The 23829-nt window shown below is 35.4% G+C and overlaps 1 protein-coding gene across 9 annotated transcripts in view; it reads right to left on the bottom strand.

The window, feature by feature from the left end:
* Positions 1 to 23829, bottom strand: part of RBBP8 (RB binding protein 8, endonuclease) — a 112727-nt gene that overhangs the window by 52614 nt on the left and 36284 nt on the right. For 7 of the 9 annotated variants that reach the window (XM_086682603.1, XM_086682605.1, XM_086682604.1 and 4 more), the window contains 3 exons: positions 21794 to 21836; positions 13035 to 13130; positions 2509 to 2621 (listed from right to left, as the gene is read on the bottom strand). In XM_086682603.1, coding sequence (XP_086538729.1) covers positions 2509 to 2621; positions 13035 to 13130; positions 21794 to 21836 — 252 coding nt within the window. Of the gene's footprint in view, positions 1 to 2508; positions 2622 to 13034; positions 13131 to 21793; positions 21837 to 23829 lie in introns of those variants that run through there. The other 2 variants (XM_086682610.1, XM_086682609.1) reach the window with 1 other exon arrangement.

Below are 23829 nucleotides of genomic sequence, written 5' to 3'. Positions count from 1 at the left end.
CACAATGGAGTACTACGTGGCAATGAGAAAGAATGAAATATGGCCCTTTGTAGCAACATGGATGGAACTGGAGAGTGTTATGCTAAGTGAAATAAGCCATACAGAGAAAGACAGATACCATATGGTTTCACTGTTATGTGGATCCTGAGAAACTTAACAGAAACCCATGGGGGAGGGGAAGGAAAAAAAAAAAGAGGTTAGAGTGGGAGAGAGCCAAAGCATAAGAGACTGTTGAAAACTGAGAACAAACTGAGGGTTGATGGGGGGTGGGAGGGAGGGGAGGATGGGTGATGGGTATTCAGGAGGGCACCTTTTGGGATGAGCACTGGGTGTTGTATGGAAACCAATTTGACAACAAACTTCATATATTGAAAAAAATTAAAAAAAATAATTTAAAAAAAGAAAAAAGAAAAAGAACCATTAAATAGAATTTTTAGGAATGAAAAATTTGGTTACTGAAATAAAACAACTCAACACAAGAGAACTACTGAAGTCCTTAGTATAATGAACAAGAGAGCTGAAGAAATCACTCAGAATGTAGCAGAGAGAAATAAGAAGATGAAAAACAGGAAAGGGATATCAAGCAATACAAAGGACAGAATGATGAGGTCTCATCAGAATACCCAAACAGAGAATGGAGAAGACACAATATTTGAAAAGCTATTTCCAGGTATAATTAAAGATGTGGTTCCAAAAGGGTGCCTGGCTGGCATATTTGGTAGAACATGCAACTCTTGATCTTGGGTCATGAGTTCGAGCTGCACAATGGATGGTAGAGATTACTTCAAAATAAAATCTCAAAAAAAAAATGTGGTTCCACAGATTTTATAATATATACTAAACAGAATTTTTTTGAAAAAAAAAAACAACAAAAAAACCTGGTTAAAATTATACTAATATTATAGAACACCAAAAAAGAAGGAAAAAAAATCATAGCAGCCAGAGAAAAATGATTGTTACCCTGCAAAATAGGCTTACAAAAGTAATGTAAAATAAAAACATTTTTGGATAAAACTGAGAATTTAGAACCAGCCAATACCCTCAAAAGGATGTATCTCAGATAGGACAATAATCCCAGAAGGAAATGGAGGTGCAAAAAGCAATAATAAGCAAAGAAACTGATAAACAGGTAGTTGAGTCTTTTAAAACTGTCTTAGTAATTTTTAGAAAAGTTTCTAACTGGGGCACCTGGGTGGCTCAGTCAGTTAAGCATCCAGCTTCAGCTCAGGTCATGACCTCACAGTTCATGGGTTCGAGCTCCACGTCGGGCTCTGTGCTGACAGCTCAGAGCCTGGAGCCCGTTTCAGATTCTGTGTCTCCCTCTTTGTCCCTCCCCCACTCACGCTCTCTCTCAAAAATAAACAAACATTAAAAAAAAAGTTTCTAACTTATAGGCTAAAAAAAAGGAAATGAATGCTAGGCATAAGCAGCATGTAAGTGGAAAAGGAGATGAGCAGAGTTAAGGTGTTTTAAGGTCTGTACATTGTTCAGAAGATGGTCAAGACATTAACTTTACATTTTAGGAATGCATGGTAAACTTTCAAGGTTGTGGGTTGCCTGGTTGACTCAGTCAGTAGAGCATATGTCTTTCTCTTGGGGTTCTAAGCTTGAGCCCCATGCTGGGCATAGACAGTACTTAAAAATAAAATAAAAATAAATAGAAATAAAAAAATAAAAAAGAGAGGAGGGGACAAAACAGGGGAAGAGACACAAAAAGATAAACCTGGACCTGGAAAAATACATTATCAGATTGTTAATAATAGTTACCCCCAGGAACAGAATAAAACTATGTTCTTTCTCTTTTTGAAACAATGAGGAAATATTCATTTATTCTTGCTTGAGTAACCAGAGGATAGCAATATAATTAATAGAAAGAAAATAGTCAGAAGATAGAAAAGAAGATAAATTAATTAGATTTTGTGCTCATTGTGAGCTGTTCATTGTGAGCTGTTTACAGAGAATCAAGGTAAAGGTCACTAAGAGAGTATATGAATAGTTAGAAGTGAATAAGGTTAAGAGATAATGGAAGAGAAGACATTTAAGAGAAGGCTAAAAATGTAAGGAAACCCCACATTAAATGTGTAAGGAGACTAAACTGAAAATGATATATTTGTACTAATATGTCATGAAAACCACAGAAAGTGTACACTTTTGCACAACACTAAATTGTATTTTTGTATTTGACTTTACTAAATAGCCAAATGACATGAAATAAAGATAAAACTAAAGAAGCAAATGTAGACATAAGCAAAGGAAATTTCTTCTTATCTTATTGTTGGTGAGACTTGAGGGCCAATGTGCACAGTATTTATACTACTTTTTGTACTCTATTTCTTACTAAAATAAGTATGAAATTAAATCTACAGAAAGGGAATAAAGGACATTTGCACTTTTGCCTACATGAGGAAAGATGTATGTAAACCATCCATTTGATTGCAACCAATTTAATAATAGGTTTTAACAACAGTACATTATGCTTTAAATACTTAATGAAGAAAGGAAACTCACTAAGCTCTGTGATAAGTTTAAGATTCTGCTGCCGGATATTTTCAAACTCTTGCTGTTTTTTCCGCATATGCTCTTCAGTTACTGCACAGCGATCACATAATCCTGCTCTTAATCTAGGAAACAAAAACAAAATATTTTTAGAGAATTTAAATGTTCTCACCAAAATATATGTATGATGGCTATGTTAATTAACCAGACGATGGGAATTCTTTCACAATGTATATGTTTACCAATTACCATTATGTACACTTTATTTTACAATTTTGTCAATTGTATCTCCATAAAGCTGAAATTCAATTTTTTTCAAATACTAAAATATATTTCCTTATATTTGAACTCCAAGACTTTTATACTTTATAAGATGTAAATAACTGACTTGGCGAATATGGAGAAAATTAATAGTTCAATGATGTATTATACCTTTAACACGTTCTCAAATAGGTTGAAATCATGCCACAACATCACTTTCTACAAGACTGCAATTCCGAGTGGAATTCTGTAAATTCTGCCAATTTTAAACTCTATCCAAAGGAACTTATTTATTGAAGAATCCGACCTTGTTTTAATATATTATAGTCAGAATATGAACTTTAGTCCAGTACCAAGGGGCTGAATTATATCTTAAGCAAGCTTGCCTCTGTATTGCTCGGCATAGGATATGACACATGAGTGATCAACAACTTTTTTAGTTGAATGAATACTAAAGGTCAAAGAGTACAAAGTTAAAAAAAGGTACTCCATACTTTGCTCTTGTCAGCATTTAAAAAAAACCCAACGTCAGAAAAATTCACAATTTACTATTATGCAAAAAAAGCTTTTAAAAAAAGTTTTCACTATTTGTCAGTGAAGAAAGGGTGTCCTAATCACAGAAAAGTCTAGTAGACAGCACTGACCTAGAACCAACTTGATATACAGTACAGAATTCCTAGAAACTTAAAAAAAAAAAAGAGGGTACCCAGAATAAGTAATTTAACGTATTTCAAGAAATCATGGTGCTTGGGTGGCTCAGTCAGTTAAGCATCCAACTCTTGATTTTGGCTCAGGTCACGATCTCACGGTTCGTGGGTTTAAGCCCTGCATTGGATTCTGTGCTGACAGTGCAGAGTCTGCTTAGGTTCCTCTCTTTCCCTCTCTGTGTCCCTCCCCAACTCACACTCTATCTCAAAATAAATAAACTTAAAAAATATTAAGTATTTCAAGAAATCATCATATCAACATATTCTCTTCTGTATTCTGAGTACTCAAGTGATCCCCCCTTCCATTCCTAGGAGAATATTGGAGATTTACCCTCTAGAGGGTCTAAAACAGACACAGATACAGCTTTGGGAAACACAAGATGTAAGTAAGGGTAGGAGTACAATAGTGAAGTAAATGTATATTCATGCCAAATTCTTAGACTTTAGCCTAGGCCCTCATCATCTACTTGGCTTCCAGGACTTTAGTAGCCAGCCCTATTACACATTCCAGAAAGCAGAATAAATAAAGGAGCCCCCTCTAGGAAATCAGACCTAAAGATACCGCCATTTGGGGATTATCAGTGAAAAAGACCAGGCAGATCAACCTGCAGTGAAGCTCAGAGACCACAATTCCACTCACAGCTTCTACTCAACTTTTATCCATTTCTCTTAAATATATCAATAGACATCTCAGAAAAGCTTATAAAGTGAAAGATACTAGAGCAAGACACTAAAAAAATATATATATACACAAATATATACATATACATATATGTATAAATAAATAAATAAATAAATAAATAACTAACTAAAGTAGGGAGAAGGAAAAAAACACTACCATCACCAAACTGTAAAGAATACTCTCAGGAGAAATAAAGAAGATACCAAACCATAAATGAAAACAGGACTGCCATAAAAGGAAATATTCTGAGAACAACAACAACAAAAATCTTGGAAATTAAAAATATAACAGCAGGGCAGAGAAACCCCACGTGGCTGAGTCAGTGGAGCACACAACTCTTGATCTCGGGGTTTTGAGTTCAAGCCCCACGTTGGGTATAGAGATTACTCAAAAATAAAATCTTAAAAAAAAAAAAGCCAGCAGGAAAAAACCCAAGCTCAATAGAAGGTAAGAAAATAGAGTTGAGAAAATCTCCTCAAAAAGCAAAGAGCAAATAGAAAAGATTAAAAAACTAGAGAATTATTTTAAAAGGTTTATCCTTTCAATAATAAGAGTTCTAGAAAAAGCAAGTTTTGGGGTGGCAGCAAGGGGCAGAAAAGGAGGAACAAAAAAGACATGAGACCTACAGAAAGCAAAATGGCCTAAATCCAACTATATCAATAATTACATTGTTAATTGATAAAACACTCTGATCTAGAGAGAGATCTTATAACTAACTCTGATCTAAAGGCAGATCTAACTGTCAGGACAAAAAAATTAAGATTCAATATGCTACCTACAATAGACAAATTTTAGATTCCAAGATACGTATAGGCTGAAGGCAAAGAATGGAAAAAGATAGACCATGCAAACAAAAACCAAAATAAAGCTGGAGCATCTATGATAAGATCAGACTATAAAACATATAAAAATGGAGAGAGGAAATAACAGAAAAGAATTGCCAGACCTTAAGAGATACTAGTCTTTATTTTTTTTTTTTAATTTTTTTTTTTCAACGTTTATTTATTTTTGGGACAGAGAGAGACAGAGCATGAACGGGGGAGGGGCAGAGAGGGAGGGAGACACAGAATCAGAAACAGGCTCCAGGCTCCGAGCCATCAGCCCAGAGCCTGACGCGGGGCTCGAACTCACAGACCGCGAGATCGTGACCTGGCTGAAGTCGGACGCTTAACCGACTGCGCCACCCAGGCGCCCCAAGAGATACTAGTCTTTAGACTGAGTGTCCAACAGGTTAAAGGAAACACATACAAACACACACACACCCATCACAAAATTTCAGAACAACAATAAAAAGATCTTAAATTCCAGGAAGGAAAAAATATCTATTACCTATAAAGGAATAACATTAGAATGGTATCAGTCTTATCAACATCGGATGCTAACAGATAATGAGAAAATGTCTTTTTTTTTTTAATTTTTTTTTTAACATTTATTTATTTTTGAGACAGACAGAGAGCCTGAACAGGGGAGGGTCAGAGAAAGAGGGAGACACAGAATCCGAAACAGGCTCCAGGCTCTGAGCTGTCAGCACAGAGCCCGACGCGAGCTCGAACCCACGGACCGCGAGATCATGACCTGAGCCGAACTCGGACGCTTAACCGACTGAGCCACCCAGGCGCCCCTGAGAAAATGTCTTTAAAATTTGGAGCAAAAACTATTTCGAACCTAGAATTTTATATCCATTCAAAATATCATCTAAATCAACAGTAAAATGACATTTTTAGACATGCAAGGACTCTTTGAAAATTTACTTCCTGTGCACTTGTGGACTAACATGAGTTGAAAGAAATAATGGAATTAATGTAGGGAGATCCAGTGAAGAGAAATTCCAGAATGGCAGCTATAGAAAAACCTAGAAAGTAAATGGTCCAAATTGGTACAGGAAGGTTTTTAGCCCAAGAAATATACCTCCAAGAATAAGAAAAAAGAAGATGATAGTCAATAAATAGAATGACACATTACATAGTATTAATGGCATAGTAAGGAAAACATGTCTCTTATCTCAGTATGAAAAAAAGTAGTTAGAACTTCTGGGAAAAACCAGCAAACACATAGAAGTATGTCCTTGTCATAATATAATTATGGGCTGATTTGACCAACTGATTTGAAACAGAGTAGGAAAGAATCTATGTGGCCTGGACAGGAGAAACAGTCTACTGGGGCACCTGGTGGTTCAGTCAGTTAAGTGCCCAACTCTTGACTTTGGCTCAGGTCATGATCTTATGGTTCCTGGGTTCACGCCCTGTGTTGGGCTCCATGCTGACAGCGGAATGTCTGCTTGGGATTCTCTCTCCCTCTCTCTTTGCCCCTCCCTCGCTCTCTCTCAAAATAAATAAATAAACTTAAAAAAAAAAAGTCTCCTGGAGTGGCACAGAGGTCATGACATCAGATCTGCAGAGAAGGAAATGCTATCTTGCCTTAGCAGAGAATACTTAGAGTCAATAAATAAATAGTTTACTATCCTCCAGCAATACAGTGGTGAGCTCAGGGAGACTGTTCAGACATTTCTCTAAAATATACTCCTGTAAAGACATATTTTTATAGGGGCGCCTGGGTGGCGCAGTCAGTTAAGCGTCCGACTTCAGCCAGGTCACGATCTCGCGGTCCGTGAGTTCGAGCCCCGCGTCGGGCTCTGGGCTGATGGCTCAGAGCCTGGAGCCTGTTTCTGATTCTGTGTCTCCCTCTCTCTCTGCCCCTCCCCCGTTCATGCTCTGTCTCTCTCTGTCCCAAAAAATAAATAAAAAACGTTGGAAAAAAAAAAATTAAAAAAAAAAAAGACATATTTTTATAAAAATGTATGTATTAAGGTTTAAGATAAAATAGAAGAACTAAAATATAACTATTCAAAAATATGTGAGGGAGAAGAGCCTGGGTGGCTCAGTTGCTTGAGCGGCTGACTCTTGATTTTGGCTTAGGTCACGATCATGGGATTGAGCACTGTCAAGTCTCCACGCTCAGTGTGGAGGCCCTCTCCCCTGCTCATGCTCCCTCTACAGTAAAAAATAAAATAAAATAAAAAATAAAAACAAAAATATGCAAAGGAAAATGGTATCTTCATAGTAAGAAATAAGATGGTCTCAAAATGATAAATCAAGGGTTAAAGTGAAAATGTATCATTTAGAATCTGGAGCACTAAAAACTGGGACTGGTAGGGGTGGAAAAGAGGAATATATAGTAACTATGCACTTTATAATGCATATGCATTACTTTAATAAAAACTGAAAAGGAAAAATGAAAAAATAAGCTAACAAGTATTTAATTTCATAATATTATATTCTAATAAATTTTGTGTAACATCTTTTTGAGAATTTAAGGTACTAGAAAGGACATACACCTTCTTGTCTTTCTGCTATAACATAATGTTTTCGGATTCTCAAGCATTTCTAAAGCTAATAGTAAGGTCTATTTATGCCTTTAAAATTCCAAAAGAAATAAATCTCTGTAAACTATTCCAAGGGGCGCCTGGGTGGCTCAGTTGGCTAAGCATCTGACTCTTGATTTCAGCTCAGGTCATGATCTTACGGTTCATGAGATCCAGCTGTGCAGTAGGTTCCACACTGGCAGTGTGGAGCCTGCTTGGGAGAATCCTCTCTCTCTCTGCTCCTCCCCTGCTCATGCGTGTGCTCTCTCTCTCTCAAATACTAAATAAATTTAAAAAAACAAAAACAAAAAAACCCCAACTATTCCAAAACCAAGAGACTATTAAACTGTTATAAGAGAAAACTCAATTTTAACTATTTGCTTAAAGTACCTGACATTTCATATTTACAGTTCTAAGATTTGTTCAAGTTAATAGCTTAGGGTCCATGCAATAAACACTCAAACAGCTGACCTGATTGTGGTAAATTTATACACAGAATTATTAAGCTACAGAGGCCAAAGAGCACATGACATAGAAAAGTCATCGAAGGGGCGCCTGGCTGGCTTAGTTGGTAGGACATGTGACTCTTGATCTCAGTGTTGTGAGTTCAAGCCCCACTTTGGGCATCGATCTTACATTAAAAATAAATAAATAAAAATTAAAATAAAAAAAAAGAAAAAAGAAAAGTCACTGGAAAACTCTGAAAGAGGTAAATGGCATGGAACAATTCTAATGGATTAGTTAGAAGTCTTCTGCTAGTCAGTTTTTCAGTAAAAATTGAACACTTCATTGTTTCTAAGAAATAAAATCTGGTATGTTAAAATGTCATGACATATGATTGAAAACAACCCCTTGGAACACCTAGTTTCCAACTTTAAAAATGCCACTGACATAGACAGTTATAAAATGAAACATTTTCTAGCTTGTTTATTACTTCCAGTTTTCTCCAGTCATCTGCCACTCTTGATAACAGTATTTGTGAAAAAGAGTCAACTCTTGATTGCTCACTGACCCTAGTTTAAATTTAAACTGTTAGGAGAAAATATACTAGGTTCCTATTTCCATCAAGGTTCCACTGCTGCTGTCAGAGAAAGAAAAAACCTCAATTTCACAGGAGAATGAATGCAATTTTAGTAGCTATATACAAGTAACAGGGAAAGAAGAATAATTCCACTAGTAAGAGCAGAAAGCAGCATGCTTTCTGGGTTATATTCCAGTTTCTTCATAGATGAAGAAATAAAAGCTTTCATTTTGCAATTAAAACTTACCAGATTAACAAGTATGCTCAATTGTTTGTTATACCCCAAAAAGATTTCCTCAAATTTATTCATTTTCAGGGCGCCTGGGTGGCTCAGTCCGTGTCCGACTCTTGATTTTAGCTCAGGTCATGATCTCATGATTCGTGAGATCAAATCCCGCATTGAGCTCCATGTGACAGCTTGGAGACTACTTGGGATTCTCGCGCTCTCTCTCCTGCCCCTCCCCAGCTCATTCTCTTTCTTTCTCTCTCTAAACAAACAGTAAATAAACTTCAAAAAAATTATTCATTTTCATTCAAAAGGTGATCATATTCATGATCACCTACAATGAGTACTGTAGGTGCTGAAATACAACAGTGGCCAAGATAATGTAATTTCTTTTAAAGAGTTTAGAGTGTACTAAAAAAAGACAGGTAGTAAAAGAGTAATTAAGCAAAGCATGATTCACATCATGACAGCGGAAATACAGGGTACAATTAAAGCACACAGCAAAACTAAACCTAGTCTAGAAAGTCAGAGATCTCCTGAAAAATATTTAAATTAAAACCTATGAGTAACACAAAAAGGACATTTGGTCTAGTATTTGAAAAATAGTTGCACAACCACAAATCCCCTGATTATAAACACAAATTTTCCCTTTCAATGACAGATGAACTATGAGTTTACTACAACTGCCAAAAATGCTTTTAAAAATATTAAAATCTACTAGACAACCATGTTTTAACTGCTTTGTTCAGATTTTTTTTAATGCATTCTATCCACATCACAGTGACTATTCCTTAGATTTAGTGAAATACTTTGTTTCCTTCAAGGAAAGTCTCTTATAATACTAGTGTAGTAAAACATAAACAAGCCACCTAAAATTATCAAATTTATTATCAAATCTTTTTGATAATCAAACATAAACAAGCCACCTAAAATTATCAAATTTATTATCAAATCTTTTATCTTTTTATTATCAAATTTACCTTTACCAGGTAATTCTTTTCATCTAAACATCTCACAATGTTTTCACAACATTAGCATAAAAAATAAAAATTGCTTCATCCTATAAAGAGTAAGTAGCAAGTTTCAGAATTACTGTTTAGAAATTTTAACGAAACACAGGGTGCCTGGGTGGCTCAGTCGTGTTCGACTCTTGGCCTGAGCCCAGGTCTTGATCTCATGGTCGTGAGTTCAAGCCCCGCATTGGGCTCTGCTCTGGGCATGAAGCCTACTTAAAAAAAAAAAAAAAAAAAAAAAAAAAGACATTTTAACAAAACACATTTTGCTTTTTAAAGGTCTTAGCAAAACGTTAATTTTTATAGATTTTTAAAGCTTGCTCTGGGTATCATTCTTACATGACATAAAACTTAAAATGAAATTTTAAATAAAGCAGAACTTTACCAAATGTTACCTAGACATTTAAAGGTAGTATATAGTTAACAGCAATTAAAAACAAAAACAACCGAAACAAAAACTTCCAAAAAACCAGACTAGAAAATAGATAATATTGGGGAATTAATATTGCAAAGTACCTGTTTTGTTAACTTTAGGTCAAGCACAAATACTCTGAGATGATCAGTTAAGGTATAATTCATTTACACAACATTTATAAAATTAAGACAACATACAGACAAGGCTTCAGGAAAACAGAAACTGGGGGGTTTGTAGGGTCAAATTTAACCTAATTATCCATTAACTGTGATCTTGGTATGGCTTCTTACCTCTTTGCCAGTTCAGTTTCCTCCTATGTAAAATGGATTTACCACACCAGCATTAATGTGAAGATTAAGTACTAGATGCCCGGGTACAGGTACAAAGTAAGCCCTCAATACATATCAATCACTGAGGAGTTAAAGCCTGAGAAAAATATGACCCCCCCACCATTCCTCCCAAACGCTTTACTACATATCCAGAGAAAACAAGGAAATGCCTCACCACACTAACAGAAAAGTAGCTGATGATTTCCTTTTTGATCCTGGACTGGGAAAAAAAAGGGGTCAAATGGCTTTCTAGAGACTGGATCTGACTAGAGTGCTAAAGGCTGAAATCATCATCACCAATTAGAAGGGACACTGTAAGTTTTTAAAAAGTTCTATTATGTACTTAACTTGCATTAATCTCATTTAATCTTTAAAATAGCCCTGTGGAGAAAGTGTGGTTGGTGTCATGCCATATGTTCTTGGCTTTTCTTCTACCTGATAATTTTTCTTTCTCATTTTTGTTTGTTGGCTTGATCCTTATTCTTCATTAAACCTTAATCAGTATGTCCGAGCTCGATGCCTCTTCTATTCTCTTCCCACACTCTTTAAGATGTCCCTAGATCTCTTATCCAGTCTAAGTTTTAAATGCCATTTATATGCAGGTGATGACTTTCAAATTCTTTTCTCTAGCTCTAATCTCTGTAGTTAGTTTCAAATTCACATATACAATTATCTACCTGACATGTCTGTTTGGATATAACAGATACTGTCAATACCTGCTCCTATTCCTTTGTGATTTCCCTGCTTAAAACCTCCAATTACTTCTGATTACAACAAAATCCAAACTTTTTGCCCATGATCCTACATAATGTAGTTACTCCCACCTTTCCAATCCTATCTCCTATCATTCATCCTCCTACTCAAGTTAGAACCACTGCAGACTTTCTATTCTTCAAATATTTCAAAACTTATTTCCACCTAAAGCTTTTGTATTTGTCTGTTCTCTTTTTATCTTCAGTTCTTCGAGTAGCTCTTATCTATATTATACGTCTCGGTTAAAATGGTACCTCCTCAGAGAGGCCATTCCTGACACCTATCCCTTCACTTTCCAATGTCTGTGGTCACTTAATTACACCACTCAATTTTATTTCTTCACAGCACTTATAATCTGAAAGCCTCTTACTTGTATGACTCACTCCAAACCTTTAAAAATTAAATATAAGCTACATGACACTAGGGATAGTGTTATCCCTAGCACCTACAGCTATACCTAGATCATAGCAAGGACTCAATATTTATTTATGAATCTGAATTAAGGGCACAGTATAAACCTGAAATTCAAATTTGCATCTATGATTCCAGCGTGCGTGTAACTTCATTCCACAATAGGCTGCCTATTCCAGTAAATGTGCATTTCTCTGGGACAGCAGTTGTAGAAGAAAAGTGTACAACTGCAGTTTGCACAGATGGAGTGTTAAATTATTCCACCACTAAAGGTACAGTGGCAAACTCAAGCCACCAGCCCTCCTGTGACATATACACAATAATAACAAAGGGAAATTATTAACTATAAATGCAAGAAACATTGTTTGTTACAGGTAGTTCAAGGTCTTACATAGCAATTGCAGTTCAGACAAAGGAATACAGCAAAATCTGAAAGTCTCTTCTAACCTAGGGTGGTAATCTCATAGGAGTGAGAAATAAAGATGTATGTGGAAATTAAGTGACAGGCATTATCTTGGAAATATTCAGAAAGAAGAATCCTAGACTGCCTACAGAAATATGTAGGAGAAAAAAAGAATGGCAGAAACACGAAGACAAACAGAATTGTGAAGCAGTTTCCACCTACTTAGACATAAAAATGGAATTAAAGCATCAAATGAATTAACACATTACTACTCTTTCTTTTTTTAATGTTTATTTATTTATTTTAGAGAGAGAGTGGGTGTGAGCACGCGTGGGAAACGGGCAGAGAGAGAGAAGGAGAAAGAATCCCAAGCAGGCTCTGCACTGACAGCACGGAGCCTGATGTGGGGTTGATCTCTTGAACTGAGAGATCATGACCTAAGCTAAAATCAAGAATCAGATATCTAACCAACTGAACCACCCAGGCACCCCAGAACATTACTACTCTTAAGCTCATCTTATATCAATACCAGATAAATATTATTTAGGGGAACCTGGGTGGCTTACTCAGTTAAGCATCTGACTACAACTCAGGTCATGATCTCATGGTTCGTGAGTTTGAGCCCCACATCAGGCTCTCTGCTGTCAGCACACAGCCCACTTCGGATCCTCTGTCTCCCTCTCTCTTTACACCTCCCCTGCTCATGCTCACTCTCTCTCACAAATAAACATTAAAAAAAAAAACCCAAAAAACAAGAAATATTAAAAGGTAAATTGATGAGATTCCTGTAATTAATAAAAAAAAAACAAATCTGTAAGAGTATATATTTATCCACAGTTGACATCAGTTTGGGAAAAGAGCACATCAGTCCCAGAACTGTTTTATAAATTAAAACCAATGTTCTATTAAAGGAGGAAATCCCCACTTACTCAAGAATACCCAAGAGCCCGACTCACCGATCTTCTAAAACTTTAATGGTTTCATGAAGGACTTTTTGTTGTTCTCTCAGCTGTTGATTTTTGGTGAAGAATTCTTCTAGTCTCTGTGCATCTCTAAAAATCAAGAAATACATTTTTAAAAAGAAAATCCTAGCAGGATAATTATCCTAATGGGATAATTCTATCGGAACAATTCCAAAGTATGGTCTCACACTTATATAACATGTATTTCTTATATCAAAATAAACTTCAAGGGCAAAGTTTAAATATCTTGTTGGGGTGCCTGAATGGCTCAGTAGGTTAAGTGTCCAACTCTTGATTTTGGCTCAGATCATGATCTCACAGTTGTGAGACTGAGCCTTGTGTCAGGCTCCATGCTGGGCGTGGAGCCTGCTTAAGATGCTCTCTACCTTTGCCTGCTCCCCTCCCCAACCCATGTGTGCTCTTTCTCAAAAAAAAAAAAATCTTATTAATCAGACTTCACACTATACTAGAATGTGCTCTGTAGTATTTTTGTGTACTATAAAAGTATTGTCTTAAGTACCAGACATTCATTATACAGTGTTGGAACACAGAGGAAGGAGTGGATTCTGATGTCATCGTTGACTCAATGTTGTCAAAAATGCTATTAAAATGTACACTTACTTTTTTTTATTATTTTGTCTGTATTTGTTAATGTAAGTAACAGATATCTCCACTCATCTCTATTCCAATTATGGGAGATTTATACTTTCTTATTAATTTCTGTGTTGCCTAAACTTCTTACTTGGTATTACTTTTAAGTCAGGGCTTATAGTAGAGTGGAAGCATGCAAACCCTAGATCCTAAAGCCTAGGTTTGAATCTCAGGTCTCATTTATCAGCTGTGTGACCTAGTGGAAGTAAAAATGATACATTAGTATATATCCAATAAGGCACTCGCAAGGACTAAGTAAGCATTAATATAAGTATAGCACCCAGAAAGGTACAATCACATACTAGGTTCTATTTAAGTGTTTACCATTGTGATTTTATAGTAGGAAAAAACAAAAAATTTTAAAATTATTTTATTATTTTAAACGTATTTTAGAGAGAGAGAGAATGAGTTTGTGGGGGAGAGGGACAGAGGGAGGGAGAGAGAAAGAGAATCTCAAACAGGCTTCATGCTGAGCGTGGAGTCCAACATGGGGACTCCCCACCCTGGGATCATGACCTGAGCCAAAATCAAGAGTTGGGACACTCAACCGACTGAGCCACTCAGGCGCCCCTAAAATTTTCTTCTAGTAGATTACCTGATTACTTTCCAAGATAGTGTCATATTCTACCCTTCCATTATCATATTTTAAAAAATCACATTATTATATAAATTATGCATATAAATTAATTCTAAGAAAACCCATTAGAAATTTGATTGGGATTTTCTGTACGGTCTTGAAGCTGAAAAAAATACTGTGGTTGAAACATCTTCCCCAGTCCCCTCAAGGGTTTAAAATATCAAATTATGATAAACCAGTCTACTACAAAAAGTAGATGTCAAAACGACTACCAAAATGGCTAGAATGTAGTATCACTGGCAGCAAAACAGATAAGTCAGACAACTAAGTAAAAATGTCAGATACCCAATATAGGGGGTACTTCATATATACTGGTTGAGTAATTGATATTGAATAAAAAATGAAAAATCAATACACCTAAAAGTAATAGACTACTGCATATAGTTCTGGTAACATTTGTAGCCATCTGAAATTTTGGAAATAATAACAGTGATAGCTGAAACTCATTAATTTGGCTGTTGCTTAATTTAAAAAATGCTTTTCTAATATTTCTAGAAAATATATTTAATTCAGAAGCAGTACCAACCTTTCATTAATCCTGCTTTTAAAATATTCAACAAATATAACCAAATTAAAAACTTTTCAAAGTTTGGGGGAACAATTAAAGACATTTTCTAAGTTAACAGATAAGCTGCCAATATCTATTTAACATTAGCATTTAATCTAAATAATCTAGATCATAAAAATATAACCAAATATTATATTCCAGATTCACATATTGAAGAATTACACACACACACACACGGAATGAAAAGTTCATAGGAAAAGTTTTTTTCTTAAATTATGAACAAGAGAAAAGATGCTTTTATTAAAAAAATTTTTTTAATGTTCAATTTTTTTTGAGAGAGAGACAGAGCACTAGCAGGGGAAGGCAGAGAAAGAGGGAGATGCAGAATCCAAAATAGGCTCCAGGCTCTGAGCTGTCCACACAGCCCAATGCGGGGCTCAAACTCACAAACCACGAGATCATGACCCGAGACGAAGTCATATGCTTAACTGACTGAGCCTCCCAGGCTCCCCACAAGAGAAAATTTGTTTAATGTCTGATTTTCCTACATCCACATATTCTACTCCTGTCTATTTAGAATGATTCAGAACATAGTAGCATTTGTTTTAAAACCAAATAGACTGATGACCTACGTTAACATTAAAACTAACCTCAATTACTTAATAAAATATTCATGTCAACTCAGTGGTAAACATAACAGGGTTCTATGAATTGCAGGAACAATTTAACAAATTCCTTAAGAAAGCAAATTGATGAGTTCTAAATGGTACAAAAAAAGAGTCATGCAATTCCAAAAAAAAAAATTAGGAGTGAAATGCATTGCAAGCTACATCTACCTTGGACCTCATCTAAAGGAAGTTAGTTATTAGGAGATAAATAACCAACCTCACTCATCTAAGGTAAGCTCAATGTATCTATCCCATAGGCAGCATCTTACTGGATACTCAGTATCATTTTCCTGGTAGATGGCATTGTGTCCTTCTGAGACAAATGAACATTTTAGATAAATGGCATGTAAATATAACTCGTGTGTAAAAGTGGATAAATCTTGTATATGAAAATGTGACTATAAAATGACAGATAACAAACCCTCCCATATACTACATACACCAGTCTTCTCATTAGTTTAAAATCAATGTCATATACTGGAGGGGTAGAGAAGCACTATAGGGATCAAAACTGGTACTACTGTGAATAAAGAAAATGGGGAAACTATATGTGTTCAAGTTATATTCTCTATAACCTTTGTTATAAGAAATGAAAAGTATGACAACAGTCCTGCACAACTGCAGGACTTTTTTTCCTTTGTAATTTTTTAAATTTGTGAATTTAAATATCTTGATTGCTATAAAGCTGGATGGCTGAATATGGCAAATGTTAGCTTTAAATAAATAAAATTTAAAAAAGAAACCCAAACAATTCTAAAAAAAATAAAGAATGGCAAATAAATAGGATGATGACAAAATTCACTGACCATTAAAACAGTCCATTAGTTGGTAAGTAATGGATATACACTGGCAAAAACAGATGTAGTCACGTCCACAAGTAGGTTAAAAGAATCAGGTGGAACTTTTCAAAAGTTCTTAAGTTCTTTAAGTAGAACTTTTCAAAAAATCCCATAATATTCACCTGTCAACATTTTTACATGTTTAATTTGATAAACGAATTTGTGTAAGAGAAAAGCATTAACCATGTGCAGAGACAACTATCATCAAAACACAGATCTCAAACAATCAAGTGATAGACAAAATATGGTAAAATTATTGATTTCTCTTCTTCTTCTTCCAGGTGGGAATCCCTAAGGGTTGGGACTCTCTACCTTATTAATATAGCTGTCCTAACAATATGGAGCTAAGACATCCTGGTTATTTCTGCATCCTAACTGTATACTGTAAAATATACTGAGATATAGGGATTATGCTAATATAAGAAAGCCCAAGTTCCTGGTCCCACAGTGCAAATATCTAACTTACTATAAAATAAAGCATCCCTTTAATTCTCTGATTACTCAGGGAATTTACTTACCTGTGCTTCCAAAATGTACAACCCCAAACTACCTGAGGTACACAGGTACAAAGTAGTTACAATATATATTAGAAGGTTGCTAAGAGGATCAAATGACTCTAAACTACAGGTGAAGTAAGGCATTATTACTAGCTACTGAAAAACCAGCTGCTTTTAAAATGTTTTCCATTCTTTAAAATTCAAAAGTGTTATAGATGATTTTTGAGAAAGTAAAATTCAGCAGTCATTTACAAATTTAAGACGTTTTTCATGTGGCTGATTGGTTACAGGTATGGAGAAATGCATTTTGTGTAGAAAGTCAGTAATAAAGTGCGTTGGTCATAAGCAAATCTAGATCACTTCTAATTATGTATCATCATTCATTTGATGATTCTGATTCAAGCTAAGAGGAAATACTGCTTTGTAGCTATAAATCATTTAAAATAGCAATATTTTAGAAAATAAAATTACTAAGGCTACATGAAGAATACATTTAAATAAAACAAAATCCGGGGCGCCTGGGTGGCGCAGTCGGTTAAGCGTCCGACTTCAGCCAGGTCACGATCTCGCACTCCGTGAGTTCGAGCCCCGCGTCGGGCTCTGGGCTGATGGCTCAGAGCCTGGAGCCTGTTTCCGATTCTGTGTCTCCCTCTCTCTCTGCCCCTCCCCCGTTCATGCTCTGTCTCTCTCTGTCCCAAAAATAAATAAACGTTGAAAAAAAAAAAAATAAATAAAACAAAATCCTTTAACAACATTTAGTGAATGTAGCTTAAAATGTATAATCAAATACCAGACAATACTTTCTGAGTTTCAATACTGCAGCTGACCAACATTTTGGGGCACGTGGGTGGCTCAGTTGGTTGAGCATCTGACTTCGGCTCAGGTCATGATCTCATCATAGTTGGTGAGTTCAAGACCCACATGGGGCTCTGTGCTGACAGCTCAGAGCCCTCTTCAGATCCTCTGTCCCCACCCCCTGCCCCTCCCTTGCTTGTACTCTCTCTCAAAAAAAAAAAAAAAGTGATCAACATTTTGATTAAAGGATGTCATTCTAATCAAAGGTTGTTAATACAGGATTAACATGACAATTAACCAACACCAAACCAAGGTATAATATAAAAGCTCCTTGTCTAACTAATAATCGACTCTAAAACATTGCATTTTTGGTTTTAGAAAAGGCCAGAGGTAACAAGAATTCCTATATAGTGTTACTGTACATAAAAGAGGATACTTGTAGGGGCACCTGGGTGGCTCAGCTGGTTAAGTGTCTGACTTCAGGTCACATTATGATCTCACAGTTCATGAATTTGAGCCCTGTGTCGGACTCTGTGCTAACAGTGAGGAGCCTGGGTGGGATTCTCTCTCTCTCCCTCCCTCTCTCTCTACCCCTCTCTGACTCGTGCACTTTCTCTCTCTCTTGAAAACTTAAAAAAAAAAAAAAAAAAGAAGAGGACACTTGTAGAATAACTTCAGTGATCGGTAATTAACTATTTAAATTTGGTATGTAGCTTATCTTCTGATTGGCAATGTCTGTAGCAACCAACACTAGCTGGGCTATATATAAAAATGAAGATGAAAACAACAGAATAAGTACACTTTGTGATTTTAATTTTTTTTTTTTTTACATTTATTTATTTTTGAGAGACAGAGAAAGAGACGGAGCACAAGTGGGGGAGGAGCAGAGAGAGAGGGAGACACAAAATCCAAAGCAGGCTCTAGGTTCTGAGCAGTCAACACAGAGCCCAACACGGGGCTTGAACTCACAAACTGTGAGATCATGACCTGAGCTGAAGTCAGACGCTTAACTGACTGAACCACCCAGGCGCCCTACACTTCATAATTTGAAATCTCAAAGGACTCAAAATATTTTCACCACTGAAGAAAAGAGTATTTATTCCTAAGTAAAACAAAGATGTTTCCCTTTTGATTTCGAGTGGATAAAAGATAAATTTTACTTATTAACCAAGAAAACGATCCTGTTTTATCCAACTAACACAATTTCAATATATTTATTTTTGTAATAACTCATTATGGGAAGAATTTACATATAAAGTGTTCTTCAGCAAGTATTCAGATATTTGGACATACGTAAACATAAGGTAATACCACCAACACTATTTAAAATGCATTAAAAGGCTAGAGAGTTTGTGAAATACCTACTGGCTACAGAAATAAAAGGTGGGGCAGCTGGGTGGGTCAGTCAGTTGAGCGCCCGACTTCAGCTCAGGTCACGATCTCACGGTTCATGAGTTTGAGCCCTACTTCAGGCTCTGTGCTGACAGCTCAGAGCCTGAAGCCTGCTTTGGATTCTGTGTCTCCCTCTCTCTCTGCCACCCCCCCCTCCCCTCCCCCCCCCCCCCCCCCCCGGCTCATGCTCTGTCTCTCTCTCAAAAATAAACAAACATTTAAACAAAAATTAAAAAGAAAAAAACAAAAAAGGTCATTTGTGCCATGAAAGGAGATCATGCCCCAAGAGCTGCACTGGCTGCTACTCTCTGAACCACAGTAGTAGGATTAGTCTAACTGTAGTGACATTTTTGGTTGCCTATCCAACAGCCATTTCCTTCCTATTCCTTGCTAAAAGAATACTGAATTTTTTCAATATCCAACAGATGAAGAAAAGTTGATCTCTTCAGACTCAAGGAATGAATGTTAATTTTTTTCATTTAAAAAAAAATATTTTAGGTAATCTCTATACCCAACGTGGGGCTCAAGATCCTGAGGTCAAAGGTCACATGTTCTACCAACTGAGCCAGCCAGCTGCCCCGTTTTTTTCATTTTTTGGTTTCATCTTAAAATAACTTCAGGTCTATTATAAATAAATTATAAATACACAACAGAGTACCTGTGTATCTGTTACTCAACTTCTCAAAATATTAACATCTTGTGTGACCAGAATACATTTATGAACATCAAGAAATTGATACAATACTATTAACTAATCTATAGACCTTATGCAAATTTTGCCAACTGTTCCTCTAACATTATTTTTCTGGTCCAGGATCTAATCCTGGATCCTACATTGCACTTAATGTCATGTCTCCTTCAATCTGGAACAGTTTCTCCATCATTTTTGTCTTTCACAATCTTGACCTTTGAAAAGTACTGGCCAGTTATTTTGATGGTTCTTCAATGTGGGTTTTTCTGATGTTTCCCCATGATAAAATCTGGGCTATGCATTTTTGGTAAGAATACTACAGGAATAACATTGTGCTCTTCTTAGTGCATCAAATCAAGAAGTACATGGGGCTGACATATCTGATTTCTAGTGATATTAACTTTGATAGTTTGAGATGAATTCTGTCCGGTTTCTCCGCTATAATATTATAATTTTGCCCTATGTAATTAAGAAGTATCTTGCGGGGAAATACTTTGAGTACTTTGCAAAATCCTAACTAACAAGATATATACCCTAACTTTACTACTCAGAAAAGGCTTAATTTCCTCTATAGGAACATCTCGCAATGGTGGGAACTAATCATAAGAAACAGAGAAATGAATTATTCTACGCCTGAGATACTTAAAATGACATCTGTGAGGCAGGAATATGTACATTCTCAATAATGCAAAGCATTATGTATCACTAATTAAATAGGATCATAAAATCATTCTTAAAAAAAAAAAACACCTGTTTATAAACTTATGGTTTTATATTTCTGAATCAAAGTCATCTCCCAAACATGATTTTCTAGGTGTAAAAGGAACTTTCCAATTTTTATTTTCATATCATATTGGAGAAAACAAATGGGTGTGTTTTGATGGGTGACTGTTAACTCCAGCTTTTGGTTGGAGCCTTGGAAGCTTGAGGAATATGATGTAACTAAGGCCCATTGGTATATATCATAGAGTAAATGCAGTATTAGTCACAATGACATAGGGGTGGCCTGAGTGGCTCAGTCAGTTAAGCATCCGACTCTTGATTTTGGCTCAGATCATGATCACGGTTGTGGGATTGAGCCCCATGTCAGGCTCCTAGCTGAGCATGGAGCTTGCTTAGGATTCTCTCTCTCCCTTTCTTTCTGCCCTGCCCCTATTTGTATAACTACACACACTCTCGCTTTCAAAATAAATAAATATTAAAAAAAAATGGTATTAATTTTTGTTATAAGCAATAACATTCTATGATGCATCTGTTTCAGATTCCTGAATGTGGAAGCCCTAAAGAACCATGAGTAAAATTTGCTTCGGACTTAGAAAATCAGACCTGATTCTAGGCTTAATAACCAAAACAGGGAGGGGAAAGTGGGTGATGGGCATTGAGGAGGGCACCTGTTGGGATGAGCACTGGGTGTTGCATGGAAACCAATTTGACAATAAATTTCATATTAAAAAAAAATAACCAAAACAATTCAGGGGAACTTTTGGTAATTTCAAACTAGTTAAAAGGGGTCTCATTTGCTCCTATTCCTTTTTTTTTTTTTTTTTTAAGGATTTTTTTTTTTTTAAGTAATCTCTACACCCAATGTGGGGCTTGAACTTACAACCCCTAGATCAAGAGTCACAGGTCCACCGAATGAGCCTGCCAGGAGCCCCTTGTCTCATTTCTTGTATCAGTTCAGAAATCCCAGATTTTGCTCCCTTCTTGCAGTATCTTAAATTCCAGGTGTTAATCACAGATAAGAAAAGAATAACATTGACAGATCAAAATGAATTTATAGAACAGTTATTTTATTAATAAATACTTTATGGAAAAAGATTATATGTATACATACCCATATGTATGTATGTATATATAAAAATTACATTAATGTATAAATATATGCAAATATTAACTAAGAATATACTCAAAATTAAGTTATTCTTTTTACCTTAGAATTTTGAAAAACTCATGGTCAACTATCCAAGGTCCATGCTGTAAACTAACTTTCTCATAAATAAGCCATTGAGGTCAAATAGGACGTCAGTATCAATTAATTTAAAAATAAGAAATCAGTATTATATACTGGTACTTACAAAATTCGTTCCTTTTTCAGTTTTGTTACTTTTACTTGTAAACCTGAAAAAGAAAAAAAAAAAACCACAGTATTTTATTTATACATTTACCATTTCTAAAGCAGTTGATCTGAGTTTCTTTATGAGTCTAATGCTACACTATTAAGTTACTTGACTCTGGGCTCTGAATAATAAGCCAGGTCCCATTAGCTTGGAGAGTGTATTTCCCTTATTTGTACCCCAAGGTCACAAAAGTATATCTGCAACATTACTGCCTTTGGTCTATTATATGACAGCTAAGTAGAGTGAAATTTTCTCCACCTAAAGTGAGTTACTTCCTTCATAATAGCAGGGGCAAGCATATAATTAGAGGCTCACTATAAATGAAGGTCTATGTTCTGACATAGCCTATGTATTTGCTAACAGCAACCATGCTTATGTAGGCTCAAGTCTTCTGGGATTAAAATAGATTATTGCAGGAAGTCCTGGATGAGGAGCAAAATTGCTTACGCTAAAATACTTAACGAAGAACACTCAAGATAGCTGTTACATATATTTCTTATTTTAATTGAGTCTGACACAACACATAAGAGAAGACTCCTGCCTATGGGACTCAAGCAGTTATCATGAAGAAAGCAGGCTGAAGGGCACTGAAACTGCAAGGAAGGATATGGACAAAATAGAGTGACATTTCTAATTTTTGTAAATGATAATTAACAAAAGGAGAAAAATGGTCATTAAAGAAATACAAAAATCTATCCAACATTACTAGCAACTAAATATAAATTCAAACCAAAACAATTACTTAGCAAAATTATAAAGACTGTAATACCCAATATGTTGATAAAAGTGCTGTAAAACTATACTCCCATACTTGCTGGAGATATTATAAATGGATAGAATTCTTTTGGAAAGCAATTTAGCAATACGTAATAGGACTCCTTCATCAGTATCTCATTTCCTGGATTCTAACCCAAGAATATAATCCAAACTATAGAGAAACTCATAGTCACAAAGGACACTGAACAATTTATAGCAATATAAACTGCTTAAAATAGGGATGTTTAAATAAAATATGATATAATCACTTGATGGGATGTTATTAAAATAAGTGAAAAAAACTGTCTATTTAGCAACGCTAAACTATTTGGTTTTCTATTTTCTCTATGACCTCTATTTTCTACAGTATGATTATCATAAAAGGAGGAAAAAGTTTCTCTGTTTGATTTTTCTGAGTCCTAAATCAATCTTTTTACTATTCTACACTTTTTCTAATTGTGGATATTTTATTTACTTTTTAAAATAATGCTTAGCAAGTTTAGAAGTTCTGTATCCACTCAAGAATTTCTTTCATTTGGGGTAGGCTTAGTCCCCAATAAATAGGTATTAGTTGACTAATTATTGAAAAATCAAAGATTTACTATTTGCCTTTGATAGTTTATCTATGGATTCTAATAAGTTATACATTTAGAAAAACTTTCCATATACTGTACATAGAAACATTAATAAATTTGTTATTTCTAAGAACAGGACTTTTCACTATCGGTATAATTTAGGACAAGCATTGAAAAACAGAATTTAGACAAATAAGAGTTTTAAAAAAATTATACATTTCTCCACCAATCCCCCTCCATGATGCTGACTAGGGATAAAGTTGACAGGATGGTATAAATACTGACGGGAAAGCCACCTCTTCTTATCATCCCAAGTAGTAAGGATTTGCTGCCAGGAATATAGAAAAAGGCAGGCCCTGGACAACTGTTTCGTGTTAGACTTTTGCCCTGTTTCTCAAATTTCACCTCTAGGAAATGTCCAACTGATAGGATACACTCTACCCTTATTTTTACAGCCTAAAATGTGAATAAACAAATATTATGAATTGTGAGAAAAAAGTTATGAATAATCAAATATTCACAGCAGCTTTATTCATAACAGCCCCAAACTAGAAACAACCCAAATGTCCTTTAACAAGTGAACTGTTAAAAAACAAAACAAACAAAAAAAACTGGTACATACTTGTACCACATGTACTCTTCAGCAATAAAAAGGAATGAAAT

This window comes from Puma concolor, chromosome D3 (genome assembly GCF_028749965.1).
Source record: "Puma concolor isolate L17-30 chromosome D3, mPumCon1.1.hap2, whole genome shotgun sequence".
NCBI lineage: Eukaryota > Metazoa > Chordata > Mammalia > Carnivora > Felidae > Puma > Puma concolor.
The sequence above is the reverse complement of the archived record's forward strand: the minus strand, read 5'-3'. Positions and strand labels throughout refer to the sequence as shown.